The 19,467-nt window shown below is 39.3% G+C and overlaps 1 protein-coding gene across 3 annotated transcripts in view; it reads left to right on the top strand.

The window, feature by feature from the left end:
• The window catches only part of nav1b (neuron navigator 1b), a 93,284-nt gene that overhangs the window by 66,426 nt on the left and 7,391 nt on the right, over positions 1-19,467 (top strand). Inside the window, exons 6-24 of one of the 3 annotated variants that reach the window (XM_036571260.1) lie at positions 300-1,044; positions 2,728-3,129; positions 3,782-3,823; positions 3,919-4,073; positions 6,082-6,255; positions 7,418-7,470; positions 7,711-7,734; positions 8,093-8,170; positions 10,145-10,156; positions 11,965-12,048; positions 13,562-13,673; positions 13,849-13,970; positions 14,774-14,782; positions 16,282-16,442; positions 16,602-16,764; positions 17,269-17,449; positions 17,959-18,050; positions 18,163-18,258; positions 18,397-18,565. In XM_036571260.1, coding sequence (XP_036427153.1) covers positions 300-1,044; positions 2,728-3,129; positions 3,782-3,823; positions 3,919-4,073; positions 6,082-6,255; positions 7,418-7,470; positions 7,711-7,734; positions 8,093-8,170; positions 10,145-10,156; positions 11,965-12,048; positions 13,562-13,673; positions 13,849-13,970; positions 14,774-14,782; positions 16,282-16,442; positions 16,602-16,764; positions 17,269-17,449; positions 17,959-18,050; positions 18,163-18,258; positions 18,397-18,565 — 2,874 coding nt within the window. The remainder of the gene's footprint in view (positions 1-299; positions 1,045-2,727; positions 3,130-3,781; positions 3,824-3,918; positions 4,074-6,081; positions 6,256-7,417; positions 7,471-7,710; positions 7,735-8,092; positions 8,171-10,144; positions 10,157-11,964; positions 12,049-13,561; positions 13,674-13,848; positions 13,971-14,773; positions 14,783-16,281; positions 16,443-16,601; positions 16,765-17,268; positions 17,450-17,958; positions 18,051-18,162; positions 18,259-18,396; positions 18,566-19,467) is intronic. The other 2 variants (XM_036571261.1, XM_036571262.1) reach the window with 2 other exon arrangements.

Raw genomic sequence — 19,467 nt, 5'->3', positions numbered from 1 at the left:
GGGTGCTGCTTAGTTTGCACTGGAAGATTTTTAACGGATGTTGAAAAGTTATTTACAGGAAGACAATGAAATGGTTCACATTGACAAACTAGGCCTTGTTAGTTAGAACCGTATCTCTAGTTTCATGGGGAAAAACTCCCTCTCTCACTCAGAGTTGAGAAGCAGCAATGCTCTAAATACAGCGTGGAATTTCATCTTACTGGTGGGAGAGCAGGTCTGATAAGGTTAAGTGCTTGCCTCTAAATGCAGGATCCTGATCCTTAGCAATGATTCAAATCTTCTGTTCTGTTTCTTGGCAGCTCCTAAAGGGGACCCTAAGGCTATGGATAAGCAGAAGCTGTCTCTGAAGACGTCGGGTCTGCAGCGTTCTCGCTCCGATGCGGGCAGAGAAAGTGTCGAGCACCGCAAACCTCCCTCTGGCCTGGTCAAGCCCACAGCAGGCAATTTCGGCTACAAGAAAACTCCAGCCACTGGCACTGCCACTGTTATGACAGCAGGAGGCACTACCATCTCCAGCGGCTCGGCCACAGTGGGCAAAATCCCCAAATCTTCGGGCATCCCAACCAAGCCTGTACCTGGAGGAGGAAGCCGTAAGAACAGTCTGGATGCCAGCAGCGGTGAGAATGGCTTCCTAGGGCCCAATGCTCGTGGTAGCATCCAGTACCGCAGTCTACCCCGGCCCGCCAAGTCCAGCACCATGAGCTTAACCGGCCGGTCTGCCTCACGCCCTGTTAGCAGCACCATTGACACCAGTCTCCTCACCCTCAAACCTGTGCCTGCACTGTCCACCACCATGCCCACTAGAGGGAAGGATGGAGGCAGCCTGAAGGCAAGCAGCCGTCCCAGCAGCACAGGGCCTGTTAACCAAACGGACCGGGAGAAGGAGAAGGAGAGGGCCAAAGCGAAAGCAGACCTGGAGATCAGCTCTCTGAAGGACGAAGTGCAGGGAGAGAGCTGTGGAGAAACAGTGGAGAAGATCCAGAGGGTGCGGAGAACCAGCACGAGTAAATACCCAGAACTGAGCTCTCCAACTACCACACCAAGGTAAGACCAGACTAAAACAGTTAACAGCAAAAACAACAAATTTTCAGTAGTGCATAAATGCCAGTGTACTCATGAGTATTTTATAGATACACTTGTCACTGCTGCTCTGAGAATGGTCACCTGAGTAAGATCTGCATTCAGCAGCAGGAATGAGTATCGTTTGAATTTTTCTGTACTTATTCTAATGCACAATAAATTTGATATTGAATGACATGAAACACACTTGTAGATTTTCACCAGAATTGAGGAAATTCAGTCAGTGCCATAAAAGCATTAAAATTTGATAGCCAAACCTAGTCAGCAGTGGCCCAGTGGTGGTCCCTTTCCGTTACTAGGCGAGGTAGAGGATGTCTGATAGATTGTGTGTAGTAACAAATCGGCTACAGCCAGTGCTTTACCTACACATTGGACCTTTATGCATGTACCTGTTGACAAATTACACCATTTTGAATGCTGAATCTGCCATTCACGTAAATTGTGTGCATTTTATGAGTTTTTCATTTCAAGAAGGGGGTCTACTGCAGAGCATTTTGAGGGAGAACCCCACCTCTTCCCCAGATACAGCACAGCATCAGATCACTGTCATTATTCAACTAATCCACAGATATAGTTTGTAGGTTTTAAAGGCTAATCAGAACTGAGATAACATCACCAAAAAGTGATTATGAACCACGTTTCGTGAGCAGTGAAGTTGCGATGAAGTCTCTTTTCAAAATATTTCCAAAAGGTGGGTGAAAAAAGGTGTGTGAATTTATCAGCCACGACAGTCAGCTGTCATTAAGGGTGTGTCTGAAATTGATGTAGAACACATTGACTGTAACTGCTACAAGAGCTGAACAACCATCAAAAAATTTCATCACAAATGGCAATCATCGGTGTCCATGCATTGTGTGCCTTAATGGAGTAAACAAATTATGTTCTTTTAAAAAATTAAGTTTTTAGCATGGCCTCAAAATATGAGTCATTGTTGAAAGTTTTTAAAAGTGGTCTGTTATAAAAGTTCCTCGTTATGAAAGCTCTACTGCTCAATTATTTAAGTCGCTTTTGTAAATACAACATGAACACAAAGTGCTGTTTATGTTTATGTTGTAGCTGACAATTTGTTGTTATGTCTTATTCATAGACTCTGTTCTTCTGGTGCCGGTGACTTATTGACTACTAGCTTATGTTTCAGAGTCAGTCTTAAGACATTTATTGGTATAGAGAAGCTGTGCAGTATTGAAGTGGATATGTTTAAAATGTTTTGCTTGCTTGCAAGTAGGTGGTTCCACTGAAGGCTTGTGCAATGGCTGGCTAAGAGGGGATCAAATCATCATAACAAAAGAGTCTCTGTTATGCAGCCAGTGTTCCAATGAATTTAAGACATGCTGTTTAAGAAATGAAAATGTCTTCAAAGAGGCCATATCAACCAAATTTTAAAGGGAAATTGGAAAACGACTGTGTGAAAATGAATAAATGAATAAAAGTAGATGTTACAAGTGGGAAAAATAAAATTCAAAGAAAATCCGAAAGAAAGAGAGTATGGCTCATTTAATCAATTTACTTGTTTCTATGGGCATTTTGATGTTTGTTTACTGCTTGTGTGTGTGTGTGTTCACTACTGGTTTGACCGTAAAGTTAATTCACTGCTCCATGCTTCTCTGATTACGTACTAAGAGCAAATTTTCATTACTGACATAACAGACTGCTGGCTAAGTCTCTAGCCCATCCTCCGAGCCTGGCCCTCCTGGACAAGGTCAATTCCAACAGCCTGGACTCCTGCGTGACCATTGAAGACCTTCCCCCAAAGATTCCCCCATACTCCAAACTACAGGACCTGGCAAGCTCACGTGTTACCCCCCGCCTAACCCCAAGTCCAGCCCCAGTTCTGCATATTGATTCTCCGAGCTGCTTCTCTGGCCAGGCGCTCTCTCTCAGCAGCTCCCCTTTGCTATATCCCAAAATGTCCGGCAGTCACCGTAGCATGGAGTCCCTCTCTCTGCACATGAGCCTGCCACCCAGCCTGGAGCTGAGGGACAGAGAGGAGAGCAGGGCTACGGGCACCTGGGGGGCGAGCAGTAGGACATCAGTCACCTTGAATGACAGGTGGGTTGGTCTGTATGGATGTGTTGTACAGATTCATTAAATTATGGTTTAAAATCCTTAATTTTATTCCCCTTACATGTATTAAGTATTTGTAACATCTGTTAATGCAACTTTTAAAAGTGTATGATAATTCTGGACCATTTGTATTGGTCCATTCATCATGAAATGTTCATATAGTGTGAAAGGCAAGCGTGAAATAGTGTAAAAAAAAACAAAACAAAAAAAAACCCCACAACATTGTGTGCTTTAGAGTGGACTGTCAAGTTCTTAATCTGTTTTTGTTTGTAACTACTGCCCTCTACTGGTCCAGATGCGACAGACCTACTGAAAACCACACAGTCGTATGTCAAAGTTTGGGTGCAATTGGTTGAATGAGGTTTTTATTATTATTATTATGTCAAATAAGTACACAAGTGTGTTCTCTATATAGGATTTGTATTTATTTTCGCTTAGAAAATCATGTAATTTGACCAGAGGTGTTCAAACTTTTTCATATGACTGTATATTCGAAGATGCTGGTGTCTGACCGATTAAGACCGAACAGTTTTAAGTATGATATAATCAGATGATCTGTGTAATAATAGTGTATAATGGTAAAATGTTGCAATGGGATGAAGTATTTACTATTTGTGCTACTCTCTATCTCTGCCAGTTTACAAACTGATAGGAACACCTTACCAAAGCAAGGATTAAGGTACTGTTACTTTGTCTACACATCTCTGACAGTTCTGATAGAAAACTAGTGTTTGTAAACATTTTCTTAACATCACTTTCTCTGCTTTCATGTAGCCACTATGGAAGTGGCCAGTCAGATGGAGAAGGGAAGGAACGTCGGCATTCTCACACGATCCTGAGCATGACTGACTCAGAGAGCCCACCCCAGCTCCCCTCGCCTACTCACATGGCCCAGCCCTTCCCTGGCAAAACACCGCCTACCAACATTGGTGAGTGTCAACCCAGCTAAAAATGTTTTGTTCTAAAAACATTCTGAGAATATTACACACGTGTTTTGTTAAAGTTTGTATTAATGTTTTCAGCGGGAAGTTCTTCTAATGTTTTTCTTTTGGGAATGTTCTCTGAAAACATCATCATGTAATGTAATCTGTGGCCCTGACAGCATCCTCAAAACATCCTCTGAGCGTTGCAGTTAAAACATGATGTCTTAGTTAACATGTAACCTTTGAAATAATAAACAACCTTAAAATGTTCTTTGAACATTAGATTGAAAGGTTTTCTTTAAACATTTTCAGAACTTGTAGGTAACATTAGCCAAAGTTATGGGAATGTTCCCTGCTAGCTGGGATGGTATCTACAGACAGAGCATTTCAATTGATTTCTGTGTGGAAAGACTTCACCTTGTAGTTTGATTAAACTACAGATTCATACAAAGTTTGACTTATTTCTTTGAAGACATCTATATTCTGAAATAGGTTGTGGCAAAAATATAATATCACAGTACTTTAAAATGTTTTCTCAATACTTAGAAGTGTTAGAAATATGTAGAACAATACTTTGTTATACATTGAAGTTGGAACAGATAAAGAAGGACCAACAGGGGCCCACGTTAAAAAAAAAAAAGTAAAAACTATGAATACAGTTGATTTTTTTTATTTGACATTTCACACACACACACAAACACACACACACACACACACACACACACACACACACACACACATACATCATACCTGAGAAATAGAACTCATTATGCTGATATTAAGTTACAAGTGATGTTTTCCACAGTATGCTCAGAAAAGCATATTGTGACTTAATGTGACATAATTTGCAATAACAATATCATCATATTGGTCACCTCCACACTGCATTGTGGCTAGTTGGACCTGAATTAGGATTATACAACAATTAATCATACATTAACAGGGGTGCAACAATACACTCAGCTCATGATGCGGTTTCATTCACAATAACAGGGTTTATGATTGCATTTTCTCTTTTTGACCCCAACTTGAATGAATAAAAATTATGATTACAATCATGTTGAACAACTCACTAATGACATTAGAGCTGTAAGACAGGAGGAGTGTTGGAGTGAGGTGTTGACTGGTGCCGATTGTTTGATGATCTTTGCTGTAATCGTTTGGTGCGATTGCATTAGATGGGGTAATTAATGGAAGGTCCGTTCTCCACATTGGAGATCTCCTTGACACAGTTTAATCATTTTTAAGTTCTGGAGCAGATGTTTAAAGAAGTCTCTCTCCCATCTCCCACTCAAATGGCAGTGCTGTACTGCAGTCTGAAAAATTTAGTAGATAAAGATGAGCAAGTGTATACATTGTCAATGACTCATCAGTCTTTGGTACTGACCTGGGACTAGTGCGAGCAAGCATGTGTGCACTTTTGTGTCTGTGTATGCGTGTGTAGACAGTGTGAGGCACACGTGTTTAGTTGTGTACAAACAGTTCCATAGAAAAACATGGCCAGTAGAATGGGATGCTCTGGAGCAGCTACACATGAGCACAAGGTCTCTATGTCCAATGGCAGGCATCTACTAAAGCCCTCTAGGATTGGGCTGTCGAGCAGCGGAACTGCATTCTCTCTAGAGTGATCGAGCTTCATCCAATACCTTCGGGAAGTAATGATCCAACATTCATACCTGATCTCACTAATGCTCCTTTGGCTTTTTGCAATCAAATCCCTGCGGCAGTATTCCCACATTCTAGTGTAAAGTCTGAGTAAAGAGTAGAGGCTGTTACTGCAGCAAAGAAGACAAACTATTGATTTCAGAAAAAATGTTGGATGGGATGGTGTCTACAGACTTATAGGGTTGGTTTTCTGGGCAGGGATTAAGCATAGTCCTGGACTACACAGCGTTCTTAATGGAGGTTCTCTGCTGAAAGGACATTGTAGTCCTGAATGAGGCTTAGTCCATATCTGGGAATTTGACCTATTGTGTTTGTGTGTGTTCATTCTCCAAACCTGACTTTGTTACAGTGGCTCCTATCCCAAGCTCGAGCACTACCCCTCGTATCACACGCTCCAACAGCATCCCTGCCAACGAGGCTGGCTATGACCTTTACTCCAGCTCTCCACTGGGAAGCTCTGTCTCGCTGGCCGACCGACCCAAGAGCATGATGCGCTCTGGATCCTTCAGAGAGCCAGAAGATGGTAAAAGATTTTTGTAAAATGTTCCTCATTGTGTGTAACTCATTGTGTACGTCCTGCCCATAACCAGTTTCAGTCAGTCTGGACTACAAGAACATTTTCCTGTAAACTTGGTTGGTTGCAATGGTTCCAATGAATTGTCAGTTATTGGAAAGTACTATCTAAGATTTATGGCCACTTACAAAACTCGAATTTGAACCTCTGTTTAAATCGTTGCCTTGTTTTTTGAGCATATGATTGTGTGTCTATGATTTGCTAGGAGGAATTGTTTTATAGTGGTGGTTATTTATAACCCAAGTGATGTTGTGTAGCCTTTTTGTACATATAAGAATGCGTTTGTATAAACCATATGTAATTTTAAGATGAGACACTGAGGTGGCTTTGTTTGTTATTACCTCAGTCTTTTTCATGGTATTAGGTACACTATATTGCCAAAAGTATTCACTCACCCATCCAAATCATTGGATTCAGGTGTTCCAATCACTTCCATGGCCACAGGTGTATAAAACTAAGCACCTAGGCATGCAGACTGCTTCTACAAACATTTGTGAAAGAATGGTTCGCTCTCAGGAGCTCAGTGAATTCCACTGTGGTACCGTGACAGGATGCCACCTGTGCAACAAGTCCAGTCGTGAAATTTCCTCGCTACTAAATATTCCACAGTCAACTGTCAGTGGTATTATAACAAAGTGGAAGTGATAGGGAACGACAGAAACTCAGCCACGAAGGGGTAGGCCACGTAAAATGACAGAGTGGGGTCAGCGGATGCTGAGGCGCATAGTGCACAGAGGTCACCAACTTTCTGCAGAGTCAATCGCTACAGATCTCCAAACTTCATGTGGCCTTCAGATTAGCTCAAGAACAGTGCGTAGAGAGCTTCATGACATCATAAACCCTATGGATTAAGAATGGGATGTCACTCAAGTTCATATGCGTGTGAAGGCAGACGGGCAAATACTTTTGGCAACATAGTGTATATTGCTTTGATTTACATGTAGTTCCATTTCACCTTGTTAAACAGCTAAAATAAGAGTTGTTTTTACGTTCACTTGAATATTATGCCTTCTGTAGCATCTAGTGGTTCTGCTATTAGAGTACTGGTTTCTGTGTACTATGCTGTACAGTGTGCACTGAATAATTCTTTCTCCTCCTTTGTTATTTGCAGTTCATGGCTCTGTCCTATCTCTGGCCTCCAATGCTTCATCCAACTACTCTTCAGTAAGTAGAAACTTTGTGTTCTTTGAATGTTCTTTTTGAAAGTGGCCCCCAGAATTGAGTTCTTTTGTACTTTTATTCTCATGCATTATTAGATATTGTTCCCATACATAATACATCTGTGAAAAGACCTGAAGCAAAAACTTTGGAACTGTGATTTTTTTCTATGCTGTTCTCAGTCCTGAGCCCTTTTGTCTTAGCTTACTCTTTATTCCTTTGCCTCTCCTCATCTTGCGTTCTCAGACAGAGGAGAGAATGCAGGGAGAGGTAAGTCTGTCCTTTCATCTCTTCATCTTCTCGTTTTATCCTTGGACTTACTGTTTGACTTCTTCATTTTTGCTTCATCACTTCGTTTGCAAAATGGTGTTCTTTACTTAAGTTTTGATGGGATTGGATGTCTGGCTGCAACTGAATAATATGTACTAACATCCATCAATTCCATCTGTAAACTTGTGTTGTTCACTGTCTCCATAAATCAATCACTCGTCAGTCATCATGTACTTATATTATTATGCTAAAAGCTTTTCATGATCATAAACAGCAGCATTTTCAAAATACCATCAGCCTCTTTTTAGGTGGTTAAGATTCAGTAGATAATAGAATCTCTCTTTCTCTCTCTTCACAGCAAATCCGAAAGCTAAGGCGTGAGCTTGAGGCATCTCAAGACAAAGTGGCCAACCTGACCAGCCAGCTGTCCGCTAACGTATGTAACAAAGCACCAACCGGTGGCACCACCTATCTCACATATTGTAGTCCTTTGAATCAGCTACTTTCACTATGATTTCCCTCAGTTCTCTCAGGTCCTTCAGCCCTCAGTTTTTGTCTTTTGTTTATTTGTGCCAGTTCAGTCATAAACCTCTCACATATTGTTTTCATCACAGTGTTAAGTAAATCATGTTTTCAGTGCTCTTTTCTTGTTAAACATTTTCATCTGATGTGAGTCTTTTTCAAATTTGTTAGACGTTATTTTGGAAAAAAAAGATATAGGACTCTATTGACTACCACACACCAGATGCATCAGATGGACAAAACACAGTCCAACATTCATAACAATGTGCCACTCAGTATCTCTCTAAAACTGTGTTATAATAAACCCAGACTAAGACCACAAATCCATAGCGGATGATATGTGGCTTGAAATTTACACCAAGAAAGGTGTCGGTCTAATGTCTTTCATATAAAATAAACAAATAAATGATAGCCACATCATACCTCACCTTTTAACTTTTAGCTAAAAAAAACAGCAAAGAGTTAGCTGATACAAAACCTCATAAATTCACCAAGTGATCTTGAAAGTTTTATTCCATATGAGTAGAGCATAAAATGAATTTGAACGTCTTATTTATTGGCACTTTTGTATGATGCTTTATATGCACTATATCTGTGCTTTGTACTGTCTGCTAGTGCCGGAGACCCAATGGTGGTACGATGTGAAACTTCTCCTGTAGTGTGTGGTAGCCTTAAGTTGGCAGCGGTAGTCTTTCTATGTTTTCTTCTTTGGAAAAAAAACAGATAAGAAACTTGAACCAAAATGTACGATGCAGGCTCTTCACTGACCTAATTTACTATTTCTTTTTAAATACTATTTTATATTTTTTTTAGTTTATTCTGTTAGAATATTCAAAATGTCTCGGTCATCCATACTAAATTCCCTCATTGTTATGTTTACTATGATCTTGTATTTTTTTAAAAAGCCATCTTTTATCATCTAACATTAGGGCTGCACGATATGGACTTAAAATGCAATGTTCAGTAACGCTGTTGGATATCACAATAATAATAAGCGATACATTATTATTTAAAATATTGTCTCTCTGACTGGATATGCCACAAGTACAGATGTTTTTACATGTTTTTTTCTATGTAAACAGAAATATAACCTCTGCTTTAAGCAAATAGCAAAAAATACAAAATGACAAAAGCAGCGTTTACTATTTTGCAGCATAAAATTATTGAACTAATAGCTACGTACTTCAGAACTGCAAGCACATTTTTGTGCATTCTAAATCTGAGAAAACACTGCTGTTATACACCATCAGAAGCTATTTGACTGCTAATGGCTCCCCTTTATGGAGTGAACCTTGAGAGTGAGTGACCAACATAAGGTCCTTCAGTCCAAAAATGAAAACTACAAACATGAATAAACTGAATGTTTTATTTTCAGTATAGGCCTACATAAATGTATATTTAGTTATTTAACAAGCTCGCTATGATGACTGAAGTCTGTTGTGACAGTGGCCATCATGATTCATACATTTTACCCTACACTCTATGCATTTTACACACAACACTGAGAGCACTCACTGCCAGCACACACTAACCTGCTTCACTCAGCTCTCCCCTCCTAAAGCCTTTTTCTACAGAACTGGGTTCAGCAAACAGACAATAGTATACTTAAGCATTCTGACAGTGTTATTCAGAAAATCTCTGAGAATGTGTTACATGAAAAGAGAGAGCAGGCTGATCCCAGTGCTGTCTGTTCATATAAACATGCGTGTGTGTATGAATGGGAGCGTGTGTGTGTGTGTGTGTGTGTGTGTGTGTGTGTGTGTGTGAGAGAGAGAGAGAGAGTGAGCAGTATAACCCTGGCCCTAACATCACTGTCCCTCTCTCCTTGGCTGATGACCTCTCCTGGTTGCGGGCTGGTTGCGGGTGACCCGGGGGCTGCTGGCTGTAGCAGGCAGGCCAGGTTTGTTGGACTGTCACTCTGGCCCATACCCGTTGCTGTTGCATGATCTTTAACCTTGTCCCCCTGCAGGCACCCCCCACCCCCAGCCCGGCGCTGGTTGATGATGTCAAAGTGGAGCTCGTTTCCTGTTTGTTTGCTCTGCTTTTATCAGGTGTCATATGGACTCATGGTGATGTCATAGTTTTGTTGATAAGAATAACGAATGCCATTTGATAAAGGATGGTTCATGAGGAACTGAGCATTGCACACACACACACACAGCCATAGAAATTAATAAATTGATTCATGCATACTTGCATTTTATGTTGTCCCTTAAGTCCACTCAGCCCCAGCGCAAGAACAAGTTTGACAGGCTTTTCGCCGTACATGGTTTAGCAAAAAAGGCCAAACCTTCTTTTTCAAGCACGATGCCCCACAATTTCTTGACATCCAGACATAACCTGTTGCTGAGAGTGGTGCATTCATCATCATCCTACCTAATCCAGAGCTACAGTAACAAGACTGTTTTCATGTAAACCCAACCAACCCCAGTAAGGACCACATAACTGAGTACTGAAACCAGACAGCTAAGATGCAAGTTGAGGAAGCAAAGTTAAGGAAGAACAACATCAGCAAATTTTTCTGAATCTGTAGTCTGCCCTTTTGATTCCATCTTATCTCGAGATCATACATGACTCACATCCGGAGTTATGAGGCTATGAAGAGGGATTGAGATACACATCATCTGCCTCTCACCGTGTGTAATTGGTGGATTCGTGAATTCGTCTATATTTCGTATGAGATTGACTAATGAACACTCGGGATCTCACTAAGGACTGACCCATTTACATCAGAAACCCTTCATTCTTCATTCAGTCCGCTTCAGAGACACATGTGAAATGGTATGCAAAGACTTTACGGCCGCTGAAGTTGCTGCAGCAGTTTTGGAAAGTAGCGATGAAGATAACGGAGCATTTTGATGTGAAACATATGGGTTTTATGTCATATGCAAGTGCCTTCAACGGAAAATTTAAGAAGATATGCAAAAAATTGAAAAAAAAAATGCCCTTACAACTCAGATTAACGCATCCCTAAGCTAAGGGATGAAAAAGTGTTTATAGACCATTTATACTTCCTTTTTATGACCTGATACATGGAAGTAGACATTTGCTTTGACAGCCTATTTATTCCCCTTTCACAGTAGCTATAATGTACATTTTCTGTTTGGCGGTCCCTCAGTTCAGACCTGAATTAAATTATATTTTTTTATATTTAATTAAATTTTTATTTGATCTTTTTTTGTAACATTGGGTCCTTTTTATAATAATTATTTTATTGATTTTCCAGAAACAGCCATACATTCATTTTTACATGACCATTTTCCAGCCTTCCTGGGTAATTGTGTGGATCCTTTCAAAGGCTACAATGATCAGTTTGCTTCCTGGCAGCCTTTAATATATGGTAATACAGTTTAGTATTGTCATATTAATATTAGGTACATAACTTCCTTTAACAGGCAATTAAAGTAGCATGCACAGTGCTGCCAGAATTACAACAGTTCGTAATGCTCATTATACAAGATGATGCATCTCAAAAAACACAAGCCTATGGTGTGTGTGTAATGCCAGACCTCATGAATTTGTCCTTCCGTCATCCAGGTCATCCTCTCCCTCATCCCCTCACTTCGTGTTCCACAGCCTCTCCTCATTGCCCTCTTCTCCCATCCCTCTCCGGCGCGGATGGAGACACACACGCTGGCGTGTGAGGTGTTCTTAGTGTGTGTTATGTCTCTGTGTGTGCCCATCATTAATGCTGCTTTTCTGTTGCAGGCAAACCTGGTAGCTGCCTTCGAACAGAGTCTGACACTCATGACCGCTCGTCTGCAGAGCCTGTCGGTCAGCTCCGAGCAGAAGGTCAGTTTATGTGTGTGTGTGTGTGTGTGTCTGTAAATGTGCACAAAATTTGACTACTGTTCTCATCTATACATATCCAGATTTTTAACAAAAGTTTTTTTTTTTTTTTCAAAAACATCTTCGTGAATGCAAAGACAACTTACAATGTTCACATGAGTACATCAGCTCAGTAGAGGTGATAATACTGGAGAATTTCTTGTGAGGAGAATTGATGCTCAATAAGTGTCAGAATGGGTTCCTATGAAGCTTTTGTGCAAAATCGTAGTTTGTAGAAGTTAATCATTTTTACACAGAAAAATGCACTCATTTTCTCAACACAGAACTGCATAAAATATTTCAACAATGCTGTCATATTTTTGAACATTTTGAACTCCAGTTATATGACTTTCTAACACTGTAACAGTGTAAATATTCATTGGCTCCATTCACCCCCAGTTATTGAGGACTCGCTCTCAGGGGCCCTCTAGCGGTTTGCAGTCATGTTTTTAATATAGTGGGAGAAAGTTGTTAGGCTCCCCCTAAACTGTCTGATAATACCTCTTAAAATTTCATGTCATAAGCCTCTAGAAGAATTCTGCAGGCTTATTGCGCAAAATTCTGCAGTCTTATTGCGCAAAATATAGAGTGTGCTGTGAAGCTGGAGCAGAGATTTTCAAGCAACATAATGGCAGCTTCAAACTACAGGAGGATTTGACTTGCAGGCTGTTAGACATCAATAGTTTGATCTTTCAACCAGATTCATAGTCCCAGAAAATAAAAGCTTAAAAAGCGAAAGAAAGCCTACTGCTTGCTTATGTGTTTTTTTTATGCTGCCACAGCCACACTACTCTGAAACATTCACTCCATCCTTTTAGCTTTGCTAACTGTTTTTTTTTTTTTTAAATCTGACCTAATTATCATTAAGTGATCATTAAGTCACATGTCTTTAGAATCATATTTATAATACCTCATGTATTTTTAATTTCTCAATCAAGTTGACATCCCATTTAATAGAATTGTGCAGTAGATTCTAATGTCTCTGTCTCTTGTTGAAAAAGTAAAACTAAATTCAATAAAAACATGCTACCAATCTCAAATCACCCCCAAATCCCTATAAATGTCAAGCACACAGAAACAACCCAGTCATAAGGCATATTACAGACAGAGTTCTGTATGCTCAGTTAATGCAACCAGCAACAACCACACATTTTCAAGCTTTGTTTCACTTGTCCATGCAAAAATGCTGAAAATTGAGTTTTTTAAATTTTCCATCATGGAGAGCATTTTCAAAAAACACTTTCAGTTTTTGTGTGAATGGGGGACCAAAAAACAGAAATTCTTTTGTGTTTACAACCATGTAATTATTGATTTAAAAATAAGCTTTTAGAATTATAACTCACGGCACTGAGACAAAATCTCCACAGACCCTTTACTTACTTTCTTTCTTTGCCGTGCATTGTAGCTAATCTGCACGTCATCGGTTCCTGGCTGTGTAGGATTTGAGCTTTCTACTCATACATATTGTAACTTGTAGGATTCTGAGCTTCATGACCTTCGGGAAACCATTGAAGTCTTGAAATCCAAGAACACAGAGGCCCAGGCCATCATCCATGGAGCACTCAGCGAACCTGAGTCCACACCTAAAGGTTTGAGCCTTTTAATTCAAACAGAGTTATTTAGCTGACGTTGCAGATTATTGCACAAAGCTTCTCATTTATAATCTTACATAGAAACTAAATAAGTACATATTTATAGAGCGGTGATCTAACACTGAAGCAGCTCAGCACACCCTCAACTTCTTATCCTTTCCTGTCTGTACAGAACTACAAATCAACAGGCAGAATTCATCTGAGAGCATATCCAGCATGAACAGCATTACTAGCCATTCCAGCATGGGCAGCCTGAAGGAACAGGATGCCAAGAAGAAGAAGAAAAAGAGCTGGGTAAGAAGTTGGTGGGAGAAATTAGTCTTGTCTTCAGGCAGACTCTTTCAGAATATTTATGGTAGCTACTTTCAGCAGACTTTGGTTGCCAAAGACTCTGAAAAATATGATTCAATTTCTGCATTTTTTCAATGTCTAAGTTTCTGTTGCTATCACACAATATGATACGATGCATTTCTTTACAATACAGTCAAACACACAGCAGTACCATTTCACTATGATATTATATTCTGACCCTGCAACATGTAGCCTACTATAACCATGTACTCAATGCAAGAAAGGAATTTGTTTGCTTTTGTTTTTTGTAATTGAGATTTTTCAGTTTGTGTAAATAGAACGTTTGTAAAAATGTTTGAAATATGCCTTGAATGCTTTGCAAAATTATAATTTAAATTTGCCTGCAGTGCATTGATGTACATTAGTATAAATATGAATCTTTTTTTACACTACTAATGAATGCATTTACACTGACCTTATTCTTCTAGCCCTTGATTTACTTGATGAGTTGTGAAACAATGAAGGCTCAAAAATATGAAACCTCAAACCTGTCAGTTTAGACCTATTATTGTAATCTAGTTATTTTATTAATAATAGTACTACAAGTGCTGTTGCATAAATGTTGTTCCAGTACCTTTCTTTCCCTCTTTCTTTCCCTCATTCTTTAACTCTTTCTATTATTGTACCGTTTGTACAGCCAGCGGTCCTTTAATGTGCTGTTGCTTGCTGTTGCATTGTGCATTGGGAACTACATTAAGCATTAGTTCTGCTCTCTTTCCCATGCCTCCCCTTTCTCTCCTTTTAAGGTGTATGAGGTGAGTGCCTTTCCACCCCTCCCACCCAAAAGCAAAAAGCAAGATTATCTTCCTTGTGGCCTTCTTTTCCCAAATAAGCCCACCTTCTACCCCAATCATAATGAATCATACTTACATATTTTTTGCTTTTTCATTACCTCACTCAGTATGTCTTAGACTGAATATTAAGACTGAAACTACACTTTCAAATTAAGATTGTACTTTTACAAATGAAGCTGTTCATTTTGTGTTGTCATTAGGGCTGTCACAATTACTCATTTACAATTGATTACTCAATTAACAAAATTGTTTAAAATTCACATTCTTGATAAATCAGTTGATTGATTTGCTTGCAATTTGAACAGCTAACAGGGTGATTGGAGGTCATTATAAATCTTGCGACAAGTTTATGAAAAGGCTGCAGAGATTTCCTTTTTTTTCACAGTTTCAGAGTTTTAAAATAGTCCATAGATGGAAACTAAGCTGCAAAACCAGCCTGTTTTGAATACATTTTTTCTGTGATGTCACACAAAAACTAACATATTTGCATATATTCACCTATGCAGCCTACAGCAGTTTAGCCTCACCCATTCATATTGAAGTTCTAAGGAGCGTTTCAGCTCTGAATGCTTTCTAAATGAGGTACGCTACAGGGCAGCCAATCAGAACAGAGCTCATTTAGCTTATATCAGTTTTAAAGGCGCAGTAACAAAAAACAGCTGGTGTGATTCTAAGGGATAAAGAGAGACTGAAAAATGATAATGTAAAAGTGAATTATTCTGGTACATAGAACCATATAAATGCTAAGTGGCCTTTAGAGGAGAAAATAAAACACAAGAAAAATGTAGGATATGGGCATTTTTGTTGTTTGGTCTTAAAAACGCACTGCTAACCTGATTAATCATAAAAATAATTGGTAAATTACACAGTTGCTAATATAATCGGTAGTGACAGCCTTAGTCATTATTGTGAACCAGTGGTTTAGGTTTTTTTTGTATTGTGTCAACATTGTTACTTTGTCAGTTCAGAACATTTTATAAAAGCCTTTTTGTTTTTGTCTCATCAGACCTTGCTGACTCACATTTGCAGCATTTTGTACTTTTCTCATCTAACTTATTTTCCATCAAGAAGCTCAGTGCCTGTCACAATTTACATTTCACAGCAGCTGCTGTAGTTGGCTTCAGCCTTGTCCTCCTCTGAGACCTGCTTATAAAGTCTAATGTGCCTTGCTGATGAATATGGTTATTAGATTTTCAAAAGCTGTCCTTCAGGTCTTATGTATGAGGACTTTTATCCCATCACAATAACTTGACATGCTTAATCATCACACAAGTTACTTGTTCTTCATGTCTTTTTACTTTCTGATCCAAATTGCTCTGATGTGTTTGTTTTTTGCTTTTAACTCATTATGTTCTCTACTTTACCTCATTTTGTGTTTATAGTATTGTATGTTTATAGTATCATATGAATTTACAGATACCTATAGTGTGGTAGGTCAACTTTTTTTTCTTTCTTTTCAGTTGAGGAGCTCCTTTAACAGGGCTTTCAGCAAGAAGGGCTCCAAATCATACGCAGATATTGAGGAAATTGCCACTCCGGAGTCTTCAGCGCCCTCCTCTCCTAAAATCCACCATGATGTGGACAATTCACCCTCCTCCCTGAATGCCTCCACCTCCTCTGGGTATGTTGGTCTTTCTAGGATTTAAATGACCATCCACAATGACCATCTGCAATACACATGTTTAAGACATTTGTCTGCATGAAAGATTATATTAAACGTTTTTTTACAGTTTCATATCTACAAACAGATTTTTGAATAAAAATGTGTTTATTACCTCAGACTGGGTGAGAACAGTGAGAGCACAGACACTGAGGAGAAAGTGGTATCTGAGCTGCGCTCTGAACTCTGGGAGAAGGAGCGAAAGCTCACGGATATCAGACTTGAGGCCCTTAGCTCCGCCCACCAATTGGAGCAGCTCCGGGAAGCCATGACCAAGATGGAGGTGTGTGTGATATATGGTTATTCTACACATCAGTGGAGTGCAGAGCTGACATAGCTGATTGTGTCGTCTGTATCGAGGAAGTACTTTGAGTCACTGTGTAGCCGTCTATTAGAATAAAGTGAAGATTAAGTAAAGAGTAAATGTCAGACTATTTTTTTGCACATGTCCGTCATCATTTGTTGTACCCTCTGGGAGTACACATACCCCAGTTTGGGAACCATTGCCATATTTTATTCTATACAATACAATTTATTCTGAACTGCATTATATTCGACATCAAGGTGTTCAAATTCAGAAGCCTGAATCCAGTTTTTGGTCCTGAACTTTTTAATCATTACTAGGTATAACACAAGTGGTTTCATCAGTTACATCAACAATTCAGTTAATTACTAGCAATTACAAAATCCAGGACCAGAAAAGAATTCATGGTCTAAATTTGAAGATCTCTGTTCTGTACTATACATTTCAGAGAAATCCTAAATGTAAATAATTCTCCTCCTGCAGGTGACTGTGGAAAACCTGAAGGCAGAGAATGACCATCTGAAGACAGGTGGCTCCTCTAGACCTCCAAGCTCCACCTCCCAGTCCTCAGGGTTGGGCTCATTGGGCACGTCTTCACCACGGCAGTCGGTAGCCTCTCTTAGCAAGACCTTCAGCATGGGGGCAAGTGAAAACGTCAACACAGGTGAGGCCTTTCACACGTGTACCCGATCACATTTTTTATGAAATCCATTGTTGTGAGTAAATTTTACACATATCAGTGAAATATCAGTGCAATATTATGATTGACACCTTTATCAGAGACATACAAGTGTCATTTCCATTATATGTCAGCTGTTATTTTCAAATACTTATTGTATCCAAAATTTTGGAATGAAACCTTTGATATATTGTTTGTGTCACATAGCAATATTGTTTTGTAGTTTTAGCATTATGCTGAGGATTATATCCATGGTAACATTCTATTCCATGAAATAGCAGTGCTGTGGTTGCCACGCCAGTAGATACATGCTGTGTGAGCATAGTATATAACAAAACAGTACAAAACAGTCAAGTTAAAACAAGCTATACAAGAATGTAAGATGTTCTTCCTGTGTGTCTTCTTCCTTTGGGATACATGCAGGAGAGAAGACTGCACCATACCATCTAAAGTGCTGTGGAATTACATTGAATTAAATACATTTTTTCTTACAGATGTTTTTCATAGTCCTGCTTCAACCCTGCAGAAGGACGAGAGCTTTGTCAGAGTGGTCGTGCGCATACCCAACCAGCAAGTCTTTAAAGATGTATGTAACACTTTAACACCCCCTCAGAAATTCATGTGAACGCTCTCTTTCCTTTGATTATGTACACGTGATCTTTAGCTACACAATTTAAACCACTACCTTTATTACACAGGAGGTGAAACAGCTGGAATTCTTCATTGGCGTGGTCAAACTCAGTGGAAGGACTGATTGGTCCGCCCTTGACTCAGCCATCTGTCAAGCTTTCAAAGTGAGCTCTAGATGTACACACGTTCACCAAAATATACACAAAACACAGACAACCTGAAATAGAATATAAAAGGACATTAACTAAGCCAGGTTAATCCTTAGCTCTTCTGTTGCTAACTTTTTCTCTGTGTCTTTACAGGACTACATGTCAGTGGTAGACCCGAGCTCCAGCCTGGGCCTATCTCAGGACTCTATCTACAGCTACAGCCTTAGCCACCTCAAGAGGGTGCTGGGGGCCCAGCCACCCGAGACCCCGCCAGTACGCTGCCTCACCAAGAGTTCTACCTGCATCAGCGTGGCCCTCAAAGGTTAGTAGGTTTAAAGGATGGATGGATATAGGAATTTCATTTTAAATGAGTGTCGCTGTTGGAACAAAACCTTTTATTTCCCAGAAAGTAACTTTACAGTATAAGGGAAAAAAATCATAATGTTTAATGTAAGTTGATATAACAAGATTTTGTTCTATGTCATTTTGGTTGGTCTGTTCTCCAGGAAATTTTGACATAGTGTAAATGGCAACTTACACTTATGTAAACAAACAAAATGAATAATGACAAAAACAGAGATAAAGTTTTCTGCAGACAATGATGAGATACAATATTGTGCAAATGACATCTAAGCACGTTATTGAAAAAATCTAAAGCATTTGGGCTGGTAAAGACACCGTATATCATTAGAGTAATGCAGAAACATCAATACAGTAAAAAGTAACTTTATTTTTTTGCTTTCAAAATAGTAGGTAATATGTTGTGAGCTCATTGAAAGAACAAAGCTTGGCTTCATATTTCTCCTGGATGCCCCTGGCCATCATATGGATTTGATCAATTCCACACTTGATTTAACATAATGAAGCATTAATTAGCCAAACCAGGCATTGGCTGATAACTACAAATAATATTCATTTGCTATGATGAGAGGTTTGTAAAGGGTTAAACTAATACATTAACATATTTAAAATAACAACTGATTGTATTAATGTTATTTGTATTTATTGTAAAATTAGTATTTTTCTTCTTTTTAAATCTATTTTTTCAGGGGCCTAAAACTTTTGCACATTGCTGTACATATTAGTTTCATAGTAGTTACTGGATTATGTACAGTTTTTATTGAATAATAAGTATCAAGATTAATAACCAAACAATGTGCCCACAGCTTCAAGGGTCCACATCAGCTTTGTTACTTTGCTGATTTCCCACATGGCAAGAAGTTT

The sequence above is a fragment of the Colossoma macropomum genome, unplaced genomic scaffold, assembly GCF_904425465.1.
Source record: "Colossoma macropomum unplaced genomic scaffold, Colossoma_macropomum, whole genome shotgun sequence".
Lineage (NCBI taxonomy): Eukaryota > Metazoa > Chordata > Actinopteri > Characiformes > Serrasalmidae > Colossoma > Colossoma macropomum.
This window is presented reverse-complemented; position numbering and strand designations above follow the sequence as displayed.